This window comes from Panulirus ornatus, chromosome 24 (genome assembly GCF_036320965.1).
Source record: "Panulirus ornatus isolate Po-2019 chromosome 24, ASM3632096v1, whole genome shotgun sequence".
NCBI classification, from domain to species: domain Eukaryota; kingdom Metazoa; phylum Arthropoda; class Malacostraca; order Decapoda; family Palinuridae; genus Panulirus; species Panulirus ornatus.
The window spans coordinates 7,569,121-7,582,992 of NC_092247.1; the positions used below are offsets into that span (position 1 = coordinate 7,569,121).

The 13,872-nt window shown below is 36.2% G+C and overlaps 1 protein-coding gene across 3 annotated transcripts in view; it reads right to left on the reverse strand.

The window, feature by feature from the left end:
• Positions 1-148: 148 nt before the first annotated feature.
• HUWE1 (HECT, UBA and WWE domain containing E3 ubiquitin protein ligase 1) overlaps positions 149-13,872 on the reverse strand; it is a 139,486-nt gene continuing 125,762 nt past the window's right edge. For 2 of the 3 annotated variants that reach the window (XM_071677124.1, XM_071677122.1), the window contains exons 52-60: positions 13,035-13,313; positions 11,238-11,348; positions 9,867-10,142; positions 8,360-8,548; positions 7,356-7,543; positions 7,082-7,215; positions 6,295-6,460; positions 5,206-5,396; positions 149-2,088 (exon numbers count right to left, since the gene is read on the reverse strand). In XM_071677124.1, coding sequence (XP_071533225.1) covers positions 1,986-2,088; positions 5,206-5,396; positions 6,295-6,460; positions 7,082-7,215; positions 7,356-7,543; positions 8,360-8,548; positions 9,867-10,142; positions 11,238-11,348; positions 13,035-13,313 — 1,637 coding nt within the window. In that variant the 3' untranslated portion in view covers positions 149-1,985. The remainder of the gene's footprint in view (positions 2,089-5,205; positions 5,397-6,294; positions 6,461-7,081; positions 7,216-7,355; positions 7,544-8,359; positions 8,549-9,866; positions 10,143-11,237; positions 11,349-13,034; positions 13,314-13,872) is intronic. The other variant, XM_071677123.1, reaches the window with a different exon arrangement.

The following is a 13,872-nucleotide window of genomic DNA, read 5'->3' on the forward strand; positions in this document are numbered from 1 at the left end:
TGCTTACCATTTCATGATTCAATAAGGACGACTCGTGTAGCTTTGTCGGCTGAATATCTGGCTACCTACACTTACCATAAGATACAATTCCTGTATTATGAAATACCCAAGATTTGCCTGCATGGGTGAAGGATAAATAATTAACAAATTAATACTGTGTATTTTAATGCCAACATGGTAAAGTAGAAGAACAGTTGTTGCATATGTGATAAAATACACTATGTAACATTTGGGCTAACTGTGACAAAATAACAAACTTGAAAATCAGTGACTACACATCTTTTAAGTAAAAAAAATATTAACCCATTGTAACATAATACAATAATAATCATTCACAGCTGAAAAAATATGTAGCAGACAGAAGGATCACTAGCTATTTGTAAATATTAATATACTTTGCATGCCTCTCCTTCAAACCCTAGCCAGTAATACTTCACAAACACCAGAATCTGTCAACATTCAATCTTCAAGAATCATTCACTATGTTACTCTGCTCAGAAGGTATGCTTCAAATATTAAATTCCGTTGCTATGCAAAATTTAACAGTAGCTGGCTGCTGGGGCTTTGTAATCTTGACAGCAATCATCATACTTCTATTGTGGTGCTGCCAAAAATAAAAGTTGAAATAAAAATGTAGCTTTTACTACAAAATTAATAATTATAAAATTTCAGAAGCCCATTTCAAGTTTCATAGAAACCTGCCAACACCTTCAAAAGTACTTTACTTGTCCATCTATGATCTCTACAATGATGATCAACACTTTGTAGCAATATTTGACAGCCCTTAATGTAAATTTATCACATCTGATATACCAGTGTATTTCTTTTAATCATATGTACAGCAGTAGTGAGGCCAGAATATACAGCACAGTGATAATACTAGTGGAAGGTATATTTATATTTATATATATATATATAAATATATATATATATACTTATTTATATTTATATATATGTCTTTAACGTGGTCACACCAGCGAGTTGGAAAAGTTGTGTTAGGAAAAGGATCATCACCATATACGTCTCAGATCACCACTCATTGTTTTCTTTTGTCTGTACAACTCTGAGACTATGTCCACTTCTTTGGGTCCCTAACATCCGTCCTATAAAGGACTCCTTCCAAAAATAAAAGAATATGGCCTTCTCATTCCAGTGTTCACTGCAGTCTGAAGGTAGACTAACACAAGAAATGCAGGAAATTAAACTTATAAACAGCAGCAGTAAAAGATGGGTAAATTAAGCATGAGATGGCAAGTGGGTGGGGACATTAATATATTTCCTAATTTTGGCTAAGGAATTAATGCTTTGCTAAAAGTGGGGTACGGAGGGTATGTGGGACCATAGTATCAAACAAGAGCATAAGGTTAAGTATAGGTGCCTCATAAGCTGGGCAAAGAACCCCAGTAATATCTATCACATTTTCAGGAATTGATGGAAGGTTCAGTGTTTGCTTACAAAATATTCAAAGCTGCTCAAAATATCTCTTTCATTACTATATGTGCACATTGTACCAGTATATACTGAAAAATCCACTCAAAGGACACAAAATATAAAATTAAAAGTCATGAAAAAATTTTCAACTGTAATATTTATATTTCAATACAATATACATTATCCTATGTTATAAACATGTCAAATATTAGAGTGTGGTGACTTTGAAGCTCCAAACAAAATCATTTGAAGTTGTGTATACAGATCCAAAACCTCCTCATGATTGGGTATTTAACATGTACTCATAGCTCACTTTCTACACACTCGTGGTGCATTCCAACCACAATCACTGAAGCTTAACTGAAGATATTACAATGTCTTAAGAGGAACATGTCCTTACATCAGTTATCACTGTTGTACTTGTGCCTTTTGCTCTAATTCTTTGCTTTGATAAATACACTAAGCATGAACCTGACCTCCCACTGTGCAGATACTGTAGCAATTTTTTTCCCACTAAAAATCACTGGTTAGCTGTAGAGCATGCTGGGAACTTTCTATGCAAAGCCAAAACCTTCGGAACATTCGTGGATGGCCTTCAATAAATAGTGACGTAACTTATCGTAGGTCTCGTAGACTGGTAGGTCCAGCTGGTTGAAACTGTTGAAACAAATTAAAACTTATTTAAGGTCTTAAAGAAAATACGGAATACATTACTAATATCACTAATATGTAGTCTTGATTTACTTATCAACGATAATTATCACCTATATCACCTATATGTATATACACATGTATATACATACATGTCTACACATGCAAATATACATAGCTATACATCTCAACGTATACATATATATGCACACAGACATATACATATATAAACATGTGCATAATTCATACTGTCTGCCTTTATTCATTCCCATCGCCACCTCGCCACACATGAACTAACAACCCCCTCCCCCCTCATGTGCGCGAGGTAGCGCTAGGAAGACAACAAAGGCCTCATTCGTTCACACTCAGTCTCTAGCTGTCATGTAATAATGCACCGAAACCACAGCTCCCTTTCCAAATCCAGGCCCCACAGAACTTTCCATGGTTTACCCCAGACGCTTCACCTGCCCTGGTTCAATCCATTGACAGCACGTCGACCCCGGTATACCACATCGTTCCAATTCACTCTAATCCTTGCACGCCTTTCACCCTCCTGCATGTTCAGGCCCCGATCACTCAAAATCTTTTTCACTCCATCTTTCTACCTCCAATTTGGTCTTCCACTTCTCCTTGTTCCCTCCACCTCCGACACATATATCCTCTTGGTCAATCTTTCCTCACTCATTCTCTCCATGTGACCAAACCATTTCAAAATACCCTCTTCTGCTCTCTCAACCACACTCTTTTTATTACCACACATCTCTCTTACCCTATTATTACTTACTCGATCAAACCACCTCATACCACATATCCTCAAACATCTCAATTCCAGCACATCCACCCTCCTTCGCACAACTCTATCCATAGCCCACGCCTCGCAACCATACAACATTGTTGGAACCACTATTCCTTCAAACATACCCATTTTTGCTTTCCGAGATAATGTTCTCGACTTCCATACATTCTTCAAGGCTCCCAGAATTTTCACCCCCTCCCCCACCCTATGATTCACTTTCGCTTCCATGGTTCCATCCGCTGCCAAATCCACTCCCAGATACCTAAAACACTTCACCTCCTCAAGTTTTTCTCCATTCAAACTTACCTCCCAATTGACTTGTCCCTCAACCCTACTGTACCTAATAACCTGCTCTTATTCACATTTACTCTCAGCTTTCTTCTTGCACACACTTTACCAAACTCAGTCACCAGCTTCTGCAGTTTCTCACACGAATCAGCCACCAGCACTGTATCATCAGCGAACAACAACTTACCCTTGCCAGGGTAAGCATCCTAAGGACTGGGATTCAAATTCTAAACCCTTTAGCGCCATGAATTCTTGCCAACATTTTATCTATCAGAAGAATGTCTATGACAACACATAAATTAGATAAATACAAACGGTGCTGTTCATGGTAATCAGAAATCTGAACACAAGATGGCAATGTCTTTAAAACGACAGAACCTTCCTAAAATAAAAAGTTACTGAACCTTAATGTTTTGATGAGTAAGCTAACTGCAGTTCACCTTAGATGAGAACTGGCTATCTTGCACAATGATAGAAAGCTTGAGTATGCAACTGACATATCAAATGTCAAAACATCAATTGCAGATCTATACTAAAACACAATAAAACTATCAATATTTATGTCAATATTATGCTGCAAACATCTTTTTCACATTGTCTATAATTCCATTCTATTCAATTATCTGCTAATAGTGTACAATCCCTGAACAGGGTATACTTGCATACAAAAGATAAATACCTCATTGCAGGAAAAAAAAAACCATGCTAGTGACACCAGCATTAAACCTATGAGACAGGGACAACATATAATTATCATATGGTATGCTGATCACACCTATGGACATCATTAAAAATGGCACCCAATGAGAATTCCAAGTCATAATCTACATAAGATTCAGATTCTGAACTTCTAATACAACAAATTTAACAAGTACACAAAATTAGGTAGATTTTCATCCAACTGCCTCTTATCTGGAAGGGCAATCCTAGTCCGTTGCCTTGTACAGGTTCCCAGTTCTAATTATTTGCCAAACCACTTGAGGGCAGCACAAAAATAAAAAACTCACTAATATGTAATATTAATACTATCAAAACTGCACTCTTTGAGTGTCAACATCAGCCTGGATTCTTTCTTGGGGTTGGTAAATCTATAACATATAATCTCACTCGCTTACACCTGACAAACCTACGAATTTGTAGTAGTTGATTCTCAAGTTAAATTAGCATGAACTAAATCAGCGTTAAGAATAGCCTCTCCTTATGTTCACTGATGAGAAACTACAACAAAACATGCCAAAGCTAACCTATGTAACCAATTTTTTTGGGGCCCCTTAAACAACAGTAAAATCAATGTCCTCACACACGTTTCTGTTCTGAAACTAAATGACAAACACTGACAAAGAAGATAGATAATACTTAATGCTGTTCAATGATACCACTGACCACTGAATTAGGCGAGTTTTAAAAAATTCCACTTCTTAAAAGGATATAGAACTCCCCATCAGAATCTTAATAGTTATGATATTCAAACCCACCATGATGTAGTTACTTACATCAGAATCATAATACTGCTACTTTTACAGATGGAAAACAATATCAATTATTAAATATATAAAAACCTTGGTCACTAAAAATATCAAGAGCATAATCAAGAGATAGTGAGTTGATGTGGATTGTGCTTGTGACATAAGAGTCTAGGTGTAGGAGTGGTAGAAAACCAGCTAGTATTGTAACACAACCTTTGTAAACAACAGTGTATCAAGTTCAGCCTACTCATATTTACAATGGTTGAATCTGCAATTAAATCACTGATCTTTTGATAGCTTCACAACTTTATCAAGACAGTATAATTTCCATACAAAATTAATCTTGACCATGGTTGCAAACAAAGGCACAAGTCTTTGTATCTGCATGCAAAATACAGCTTAAAATAACAGGGGTAAAGGCAATTTCTAAATAAAAATCTTTCAGCTAATGTAACTGTTAAGTACCACATAACATCCTCTATAGAATCCATTAGACTGATAAGTATTTTGGTTAAAGTACACTCCTAATGAAGGCAAACTATACAAACACACAACAATGAACAAGGTACTAACCATGTATGAGCTGAAGGCAATCTATCCGTTGACCTGTCATCACGATGAATCTGGAACTTTTGTGTGCCATTCATACCCTCTAATGCCACAAAACCTTGCAGAGGAACCTTACTTGTGCCAGTCACAAACTGCAGGAACTTGGCACGCTCTGCTTGATCAAATGATCTCAAGGCACGCCAGAACCACTGAATCTGAGGAAAAGAAGGAATCTGCATAAACAAAGCACTCTTTGAATTCATTTTCGTTTATGAAGATCATTGAAATGAAGAAACAATAAAAAATATAAACATGAAAGGGAGCTTCTTTCTCTACAACAGTCAATGAATCATACTCCAGTCTAACACAATCAATGTGAAGATCAAACTGCTAAACTAAAAGATCTCCAAACAGCAGTCATCATTAAAACTAGCTGAACTAAGTGAGCCTTAATTCAAAGAGCATTAAATTCATTCAAATGAAATCTGAAATGAACTGCATTGATACATTCCATTCTCTAGGATTTTACAAAGTACAGTTCTTCTGAAACATTTATCAAAAATACCAAGAAGTACAAGCAACGATGAAGGCAAACTCTTGCACACAAGCATGAGCAGATAAGTACGTACATGAAAAATTTTCCAAATAGCTTTGAAAAGTGTAATACCCCTGGGGATAGGGGAGAAAGAATACTTCCCATGTATTCCCAGTATGGCGCAGAAGGCGACTAAAACGGGAGGAGGGGGCACTGGAAATCCTCCCCTCTTGTTTTTTCTTAATTCTGTTTCCCTTACATTTAAATAAGGTTACTATACATGCAGTCTTCCAGTCCCATAATGCCTTACCTTGGGTCGCAGAAACAATGAATAACATAAACAAACAACTAACCATATTGTGACTCTCTTTCTTGTGAAATTCAACTGCAATCCAATCCACATCTGCTGCTTTGCCATGCCATCTTCAGCAAAACTTTCCCTACCTCCTATATTTTCACCATACTGTTTGGCAGGATTGCCTCACTCTGCATGTCACCTCATCCCAAACACACCACATCTGCGACCCTATCATTTAACAGAAGAATCACAAAAATAAAAATTCTCAAGGGTGCCTTACCTGTAAGGAGTTTGGTTGGTATTTGTGGTATTCAGTATTAGTACGTAGGTCATCTATGTCAATTGTTGGAAGGCCAGATATGAGTAATTCCAACTCTTGCTCATTAAAAATGGAGATAAGGCGTTTGGGAATGATGTCATAGAAACCCTCTAGGAAGGCATTCAACCTGAGGAGATAACAAGTACATTATACAAAATCCATAAGTACAATCAATTCTCTGAAGACTCCATGCTTCCTATAGATTTTGTGTGGAGATGACCCACTCAAGGACTGATTTTTGTGATACCTTTAAATAGTTAAGCTGTGGATTTCTGTCCCATTTTTCATCTTTTTCTCTTCCTAAAACTTCATGATTATGAGTCAGGTTTAGAGACCCCTGAGGAGCTAAAGCCAATCTCATTCTTTATCTCAGAGTCTTTCTTTTTTTTTTTGAAGGGGATAAACAGATGTGCAAGGTGTGGTTAAGCAACATACACAGAATCTGGTGTAATGGAAGAACTAAAATGAAGGTGTAAGGTGAGACGAAGGTACTATATGTATAACAGTACGGTATATCAAAACAAACACGTGACTTTATAAATGCAGAAACACCACTAAGAAAAGGAAACATGGGAATCCTGAGCATCTTCCTGTATTAGCACATCTTCAGAGCTCTCTGTAACTAGTCCTCCAAAGATATGGTGGTACATGAAAGCACTTACAATTCTCATGTTTCCTTTTCCTAGTAGTGTTTCTGCACATAACAGCACATAGATATCAACTTTTAAGACAAGACCATGCTACTCACTGCTGTCTAATTGCTCCAGTCATCTTCATTTGGCATACAAGTCGTATGTACTCCATTTTTGTTTCCTCTGTAACAGCTATATTACGACCATTTGGCTTGAGATCCCTCACATCCGTAACACCAAATTCTTGCACCTGTTGCAACAAATAAAAAGTTAAAATTATTTCATACCATATATAATGAGTGAAGAAGAAATAAGAAAAGTTAATTCAACTACTTAATGAGTTTTCAATAAACCCAAATTTCAGTCGCATACAGCATGCTCATAGCTTACCTCTGTACTGAAGGTTAGTTCATATCCCAAATCTGCAACATTGTGCTCTAGCAAGTAGATAAGTCCCTGGTAAAATGAGTAATCTTCACTCTCCATATCCACAACACGCACCATCTTGCCAAGAATGTGCTTGTAGAATGATCGCGTGAAATAGCACTCAAGTAACTTGTTGTCATATATTGCTTTAGCTGTAATCAATCATAAACTAAAAACAGCATCAATTATGAAAATTACCATGAATCTTCATGCAAAAGGTTTCCATATCTATTCAATATGACTTTTAAAGCAAGAGTACAAGATAAAGAAATAACAACCTGTAACATCTTTAAATAATTTTTTTTTTTTGTTTCTGGATATACTTAAGCACAAGTAACCCTGCTGATTATGAAAAATATGGAGGTCCCTATCTACAAAGGATATTAAGTAAAAATTGTGGTAGAAAAGATGATTTCATGGATCCTTAAGATGGAAACAAAAACTTTAAAATATGGAATGCATATCTGAAGGTTATTAAGACACAGTACATTAGTTGTAAATGCTTATCAACCATAATTGAGAAGGTGTTTGGGCTATTCAATGGGGTGGTGTCCAAAATGTGCTGGGTAACATTTAATCAATAAAATTCAAGAAAAAGAAAGATATGGTGAAAAATATGTTGTGCATGCCTTTTAAAAAAGATGGAATTCCTTTCTTGTTTCAGCATATTTAAAACAGAAGGACTACTCTCAAATTAAAACATGATCACCAAGAGACTCCAAAACTGACTAATTGGTACTGATATGGTAGTGGCTGTAAACAAACAAGATAATGCATGGTAGAAAACATTTTTGCAACTATGGGTGAGAAAGAGATAACATCTGCTTTTTTACAAACATAGCACTTGGAAGAGTGGGTATATACACAGATAAATATGTAAATACTGACATACATATACATACACCCATATACATATATACAAAAAATGATTATTTCAAAAAAATTACTAATGTGAAAACTGGTCTTACCTATAACCCTTCCTACAAATTTGAAGTAGGAGAGATGATTAGAATTGCAATGAGATGCTGGATTTATCATGTACGTTACTCTATCACCAGGGGAAGTGCAAAACAGTGCATACATAGGGTTAAAGATCTCTCGAGAAATTATCATGTACCATTCTCTTAAAAGACCACCTGCATCTTGCCCCTCTTCTCCTGCAATAAAATGAAAAACATAAATATTACCACATCCACATGAAACTGAACATATATAAGATAATACAGTAAGGTAAAAACATATAATTCATTTTCATCCTTTTGCAATGACCTGTCATATTACTCTCTAATATACAAATTCTAGAAAAGGTCTGTATGTCTGAGTAACAAATCAAGCCAGATGATGAGAAGAAAGATCAAAGATATATAAACTTCTATTTCAAAATCCTGTTACAAATAAGGTTTCAAGAAAAGTGAAAAAAATGGGAGGTGAATTCTTGTTGTTTGTTGATAATACAGCACTGGTAGTAGCTTCAAGTGAGAAACTGCTGAAGCTGGTGTTTGAGTTTGGGAGTGTGTGAAAGGAGAAAGTTGTGAGTAAATGTAAATAAAAGCAAGGTTAGTAGGTTTTCCAAAGAAAGTTGATAAACTATTTAGAGTGTGAATCTGAATGAAGAAAACTTGTGGGAAGTGGAATGTTTTAGATACCTGGCGGAAGGATACAGCAGCAAATGGAACTATGGGAGATGAAGCGAGCCACAGGGTGGGTTAGGGGTCAAAGGTTCTGGGTGAATGCTTTGGAAATGAAATGTCCGAAGACAACATATGGTGTAAGAAGGGTTGAGCAAATAAGACATGGCAGAGTAAGAGACAGATACAGTAGTAAAAGGAGTATGTATGAGAAAACTGAAGAAGGAGTGCTGCAATGGGATAGACATATGGTGAGGAGAGCTTGGAAAGGTGACTAAATGGGAAAACATTTCAGAAAAGGAAGAGACACAGAAATGGAAGAAACCAAGGAGCAGATAGAATGATGAGTGAGAGATCCTTTAAAAGCTTCAGGCTTGAACACACAGAAGGGTGCAAGACATAAAACAAACTGAAGTGATACGGATCACAGAGGGTGATGTACTTTCTAAGTGCTGAACATGGGAATGTGATCACAGATAGGTGTGTGGGGCTTGATTGTGGATAAAGGGTTTTGGTTTAAGTGCACTATCCATGGCATTTAGGGAGTGAACATGAACAAATAAGTAAAATCTATGTCTGTTCCTGGCAATACCTCAATTCTGTCAAACCAAAATTTAAGTTTTTCTGTTTCGCTAGTGTCTTTTATTGCTATGTTATACTTACGTTCATCCAGGTCTACAATCGGTTTGCTGTTAATTCTATATTAACTTCAATGTCAGTAAAATGTACCATATAATTTGTATTACAGTCAACTGCATTATTATTTCTTGCTGGTTTGTAATCAATAAGACTGAAGATCAATGCATCAAATGTATGTTTACTTTACAATGAAAAAAATTATACTTGCCTTCAAATACTATGTAAAATCTATTTTTCCATTCATCTGGAGATCGTCTGTGTAGTTCTCTAAATGAGTCTTCAAATACATGCTCTCTTCGGACATGTACAGCTAAGTCTTCTCGCCGCATGCCATCATCTGCACGTTCTAATTCAGTTCTGAAGTATTTACGCTTAATATCAAAGTCTAATAGACGTGTGTGATCTACAAGAACACTGAACGGTCCATCAGCAAGGTGAACAGTTGACTGTCGCAAGATCTGATTGAGGACAGTCCTGTGTGTCTCTGTAGGGAAGAAAAAACAATGACACATATCAAAGAATATTTTATTATTTGGCATCACAGAACTATCTTATCAATATGCTCCTTAAATTCCTGTGTGTCTCTGTAGGGAAGAAAAAACAATGACACATATCAAAGAATATTCTATCATTTGGCATCACAGAACTATCTTATCAATATGCTCCTTAAATTCATTCCTCATTCACAAAAGTTTCTACAACTATGATGCTTACTTCACTTTTTTTTTCGGCATTTACAGGGCGCCATCAATATATTAGTAAGAGCTCCACGACTTATCTACTCAATTTTTCTTCCCAAAATTCCATGAAGTTCTTTTCTGCCATTTTTAATTTTAGTCAATTCTTTCTGCTTTTTATATCATGCTACTTGAACTTTATATCGAAATTCAATACAATTTCTTATACAAGCACAACTTCAGTAGTAAGCAGATATAATACAACCTGCACACAAAATAAAACACCATGCACTAATACAAATGATACCTTAAACTTAGAAATATTCTAGCTCTTTTCAATCATTTGTGAAGGCCAAGCAGAAATTACGGAATCTGTTCCATGTGACTGCAGAAAGACTGATCCTGAGAGTGATGGGGTCTCATATAGGCCAACCTCCTCATTGTTACCATAAATATCACTATGTGACTTAATTCTTCACCTTTTACTATATATTCTTATTCTCTTTTCTCAATCAAATCATCCAATAATCTATTCATTTTCCATTATAAATGCATTAAATGCATGACCTAAGAGGTTGAAGGCAATGTACTTCCAACAGAAACAAAATATACTGTGCAGAACACAATTTTTCCCATGCCTGCTGGGTGATGTTGGGGACCTCTATAGGCATCTAATGTAACCTTAAATCAATTTGAAATGTAAACACTGACAGGTAAAGTTGAAACATCATGTGCAGTTGGCTGCTATTCTTTAAGAAAACATTATATCATGTTGGCAGCTATCTCATAAGAAAAGAAGATATGATGGTTGCCTTTTAGGAGATATTAATAAATCATATATACACGGCTAATGAAACTTCTAAAAGAAAACTAAAGAACTGGAAAAGAGTTACAAAACCAACCTGCAAATTTTAGGAACTTCTCAGTATCACTAGGGCTATATTCTGTCACCTGCGACACAGAATTTTCTCGTTTTCTTACACTAGCTTGATGAGTACTCCTTTCTCCATCTGCTGAAAAATAAAAATAATTGCTTGCATAAATGGGATAGAAAGGATCACATGCTCATCAAATACAATTCACAAATGTGTAAAGTCATAATGTGGCTCTTGAAACCTGAATCAGGATGAATAGCTCAAAAATTTCTTAACCTGACGCGTTCAATTTCAAAATGCATTACTCAGTCATCACCAGGATAGATGCCAGTAAATCAACTATATAATTTTCCAATGGTATGAATAGAGGGCAAGGGGAAAGGGGAGGATTAAATGATAAAGTTAGGTGAAGTCCTCTCCATACAAGCAAGAACAAGAAAAATTAATGGATTGACCATAACTCTTTCATAAATCTATCTAATGCTAGCTTTCAATCAATAATCAAATAATCATACTATATGACAAATGAATTTTGTACGTATTTATGTAAACAAAGATGAAAAAAAAATCAAAGGTCAAGTTTCAAAATACGTTTACTTTGGGGATTCACTCCTGCCAGCATTGCTAGACTGGTACAAAAATGAGAATGGCTGGAGGAGAAATAAAGGCAAGACATATTCAGGCTAATAAAGAACTGAGGCCCACACAGTATATATACTAGGTGGTATTCAAATGTATATTTACTGTGCAGGACCAGTGAGGTAGTCAAGTGACGTGCTCTTTAAGAACCTATTTGAGAAGGATCTATAACACTGAGGTGGAGAAAATGTTGTACTATCTTAAAGGAAATGTTGCGGGGAAGTTCCACAAAATTTCTGATCTGTCATAAACAAATAAAGGAAAAAGTGAGGGAAAGCATTTGCCAGTGAAAAATTATGGGCAAAAAAGTGTACCTTTAAGTAAATCAACTCATATATAACAACCATTTTTTAACATACAATAAACTGTCTGGCCCATTAAATAATGTTTTATATTTCCATTCAAACATTTTTTGTTAACTACAACAGATTCTTAAAAATTTTGTTGAATAATGAATAAACTAAAAAACTGAAGAATTATTAAAAACAATAAAATAATTACAAAATAATTGTAAAGGGTGTATTATACCCTACCTCACTAATCATGTTCTGAGCCCCTGCTGCTCTTACATGGGGTTTAGTGAGGTAGCACAAAAAGATTGGCATAAGGTAGAACACACAAACTGAATCTGTCTTTAAAACCTCAACAGCAGTACAAATATGGAATACTCTTGGTTCCACAGACTTAAAGCAATAAGACAGGCTCCAGCCATCTACTAAAAAAGAATAAAATAGAGAGAGAGAGAGAGAGAGAGAGAGAGAGAGAGAGAGAGAGAGAGAGAGAGAGAGAGAGAGAGAGAGAGAGAGAGAGAGAGGGAGAGAGAGAGAGAGAGAGAGAGAGAGAGAGAGAGAGAGAGAGAGAGAGAGAGAGAGAGAGAGAGAGAGAGAGAGAGAGAGAGAGAGAGAGAGTACTTAAACAATGACTAAGGGACATCTCAAATACTTGTCCTTAATGTGAGGCTCTGGTTATGACTTGCTGAGGGTTAGCTGTACCATATCAACTTGTTTTATAAATCATAAATCTTTTAGAGTTAAAACTGGCTAGCCTAAAAAAGACACAAGGTATTGTAGGGATGATCTGTTCTGACTAGACAATATACAGCATGTGCTATTCAAGTTCTGTTGGTGGGTAAAAAATATAAATTTTTTTTAGCAAACAAAGAGTGAATTCTATTTTCAAACATACCATCTGCGGCTGCTGCTGGAAGGGGAGAGAGCGGTGCAATCTCATGATGCAGGTGTGCCAGCTGAGCTTCACGCGACTCTGCTTGAGTGGTGGAACGCTCTCTTCGGTCTCCTGATGCCCCTGAGGCATGAACCAGGAAGAAGGCCTCTACTGCTGGTTGTAATACCAAAACTGCATGGGTATCTTGTGTCTCACCTAGCTCTATTAGACACTGAGATAACGTTGACCATAGTTCATCTAGATTTAACTGGGCACTTAAACTACCTAATTCTGTGGTTTCTGAAAAAAAGAGAAAAAATTAATACCGAGACTTTTCAAAGCCTAAAAACAATATCTATGGCCCCTTAAAACCATATATATTTTTTCGTTTTTCTTTTTTTATACCACACTAATTTCCCCAATTTAGTGAAGTAGACTTAAGAACAAGCAAACAATGGCCTCCTTGCACACATTCAGTCTTAAGTTGTCATGTGTACATAATGTATTATAACCAAACACAACCATTTACAACCCAGCCCCAGAGGCTACTCCATGATTGACTGTTACATGTCCAAATTCATCCCATTAACAGTAAAATGCCCCTTATACACCATACTATTCCAAATATTTCCTTCAGGAAAAGTCTTTTGCCCTTCTGAATGTTTAGGCAACAAAACTCTAAAGCCTCTTTCACTCCATCCTTTAGGCAACAAAAACTCCAAAGCCTCTTTCACTCCATCCTTCTATGACCTTCTTCTCCTTTCCCACTTAACTTCTGAAAAAGAGGGTCTTTTTCTTTTCAGTCTTTCTCAACCCATCCTCTTCATGTGCCTTAATAATTTCAGGATATGGTCAGCCC